The sequence below is a fragment of the Lipomyces oligophaga genome (genome assembly GCF_038497815.1).
Source record: "Lipomyces oligophaga strain CBS 7107 unplaced genomic scaffold V1516scaffold_6, whole genome shotgun sequence".
Classification (NCBI taxonomy): Eukaryota; Fungi; Ascomycota; class Lipomycetes; order Lipomycetales; family Lipomycetaceae; genus Lipomyces; species [Lipomyces] oligophaga.
Window position 1 is genome coordinate 664,811 of NW_027117790.1, and position 2,165 is coordinate 666,975.

The window sequence follows — 2,165 nt, forward strand, 5'->3', positions numbered from 1 at the left end:
ATGCAAGACTCTTTTGATCCGACAATGGACTCTCCATCTGTGTACGTGCTCAATGGTACTGCTTTTCGTGCTAGTGTCAGTTGCTAATTATTTGCAGAAAGATGCCTTCTCACTCCTTCGGCCATCCTCCTCCTCTCGTCTACACACACTCCTCTTTCTCTGCACATACTCCGTTGATCTACGATTCGACACCAACAACTCCCTCCCAGGATCAAATGGGAACTGGTATGTCTTCTTCGGTGGATACACTCCAATCTATTCAATTACTAACTACATCCAGCCATCTTCTACCCTGGATCAACCTTCGACGCTGGTAACATGAACATCTATTATACTCCCGGCATGGCTCCACAAAATGGTTCGCTGGCCCTTCACTCTGCCTCCATGTTCTGTGATCCAAAGTCTGTCGAAATGTCAATGCAGCAAATGCCTTCTTTTTCTGTGCCTACATCATCTTACATGCGGGTCTTTGATTCCTCTGCCTCGTCTGTTTCGTCGGCTTCTTCGGTCTCTTCATCCTCACCTACAACATCTTCCCCTCTTTCAGTGTCGTCGCAAGACAGCTTTCCACCCGTGTTCTTCCCTTCAGAGCAGCAAGCCCTGTACAGTGCTCAGTTCGAATCTCCGTCCGCTCACCACCATTCACAGCAGCACCTTTCGGCTGACATGGACATGTCAGCTATCTCTCTTTCCTCTGTCGACACGACTCTTGAGTCCGATGACGACATCTTCAGTCATCAAGATTCTACTGCCTCATCTCTTCACACCCTCTGCGGACCATCTGAACATGTCTTCAGTCATCTAGTTCCTTCAGCAGCGACTGTCCCTGGCACTCCTGTTCTTCTCACTTCATGTTACTCACCCGTCAATGAGCGCAATGCTTTCTCTATGATGGGTAGCAACGCTGCTATCATTACTGCTCAAGGTCTTCCGACTCCTCCGGGAAGTGCCAACAGTTTAATCAAGACTGAGGTGCCTTTGTTGGCAACCCCACCCGCCGGCAAACGGTTAGTTGGTCGTTCTTCCTCTACTGGCAGTTCTGGATTGCCTATCGTGCATATGCCCTCGCTTGCTCCTGCTGATGCAATCGTTCCTACTTATGTCCAGCGACGTGGAAGAAAGCCTTCGCCGATAGAAGATCCATCGAAAGCTTTTGTTTGCATTTATTGTAAGCGCCGCTTTTCGCGCCACGAGCACCTTAAGAGACATTTCCGCAGTCTCCATACTCGCGACAAGCCATTCAGATGTACTGAGTGCGATAAATGCTTTTCGCGATCTGACAATTTGAATCAGCACACTCGTACACACGCTAGGGGCACTGTTGCCTCTGGCGCGGGTGCTGAATCATCTGCTGAAACTACGGATGTGAGCGACAATGAGTTTGAAGAGAGTGAGAGCATCTCCACTGGCAATATTAATCAAACGGATTCAGCTGATACTTCAGCAGATTTGTCTGATGGTAGCTCGGCTTCTTCTAATGATTCGAGCACTCGTCGTCTGCGTAAGCAGAGAATGTCGACGCCCTCGTCTTCGTCCGCTTCTACTCCTACATCTACTCGTCGTGTCACTCTAGCGCGTCGTCGAGCATTAGCGCGTGGAAATAGTGATGGAGCATTAGTATGAGTACTAGGACTTGCAGAATGGGACTTCGGTTGCAGATACAAACCCACTCATTTATTATTATATTGATCTCACCTCCCTATATCAGCAGAAAATACAAAGGCAGGCCTCGCTAATTTAATATGGCTTCCTTTGATTGTGTATTTTAAGAATCACATTTTATATTATTGTTTTGATTTAATTGCTTTTGGGTTTTACAATGGTTGGAGTTTTATTTTCAATTATCGTCATAAGATCGTTTTAATATTGTCAACACAGTGTTTCTTTTGGTCGACTTCAGTGCAACAGTTCCTCTTGCTTTTTTCATCGTTTCATCGCTGAAGCAATTTTTTGTCTCGTCATTGCGTTTAAAATCTTTAATCAAGTTACTGAATGCGGAAGTATTACTTGGGTTTCAGAACTTATATCATTCCATTCGTTTACGTTCTACTACGGCGCTTTTATTATATATATTTTGTTCATTATTACTATCAAGTTAATATTTTGTTAGTGAGCGATATCACTTTTAGTTTTTAACATTCTAATGAGGCTGGAAAAATGTTTGT

At 45.0% G+C, this 2,165-nt stretch overlaps 1 protein-coding gene across 1 annotated transcript; it reads left to right on the plus strand.

Moving 5' to 3' along the window:
* Window positions 1-1,623, plus strand: V1516DRAFT_665520 (uncharacterized protein; the record flags this gene model as incomplete). Its single annotated transcript, XM_066920683.1, has 3 exons — window positions 1-41; window positions 98-225; window positions 281-1,623. 3 exons carry the CDS (start codon window positions 1-3, stop codon window positions 1,621-1,623), a joined length of 1,512 nt encoding a protein of 503 aa, XP_066776243.1.
* Between the last annotated feature and the right edge of the window lie 542 nt (window positions 1,624-2,165).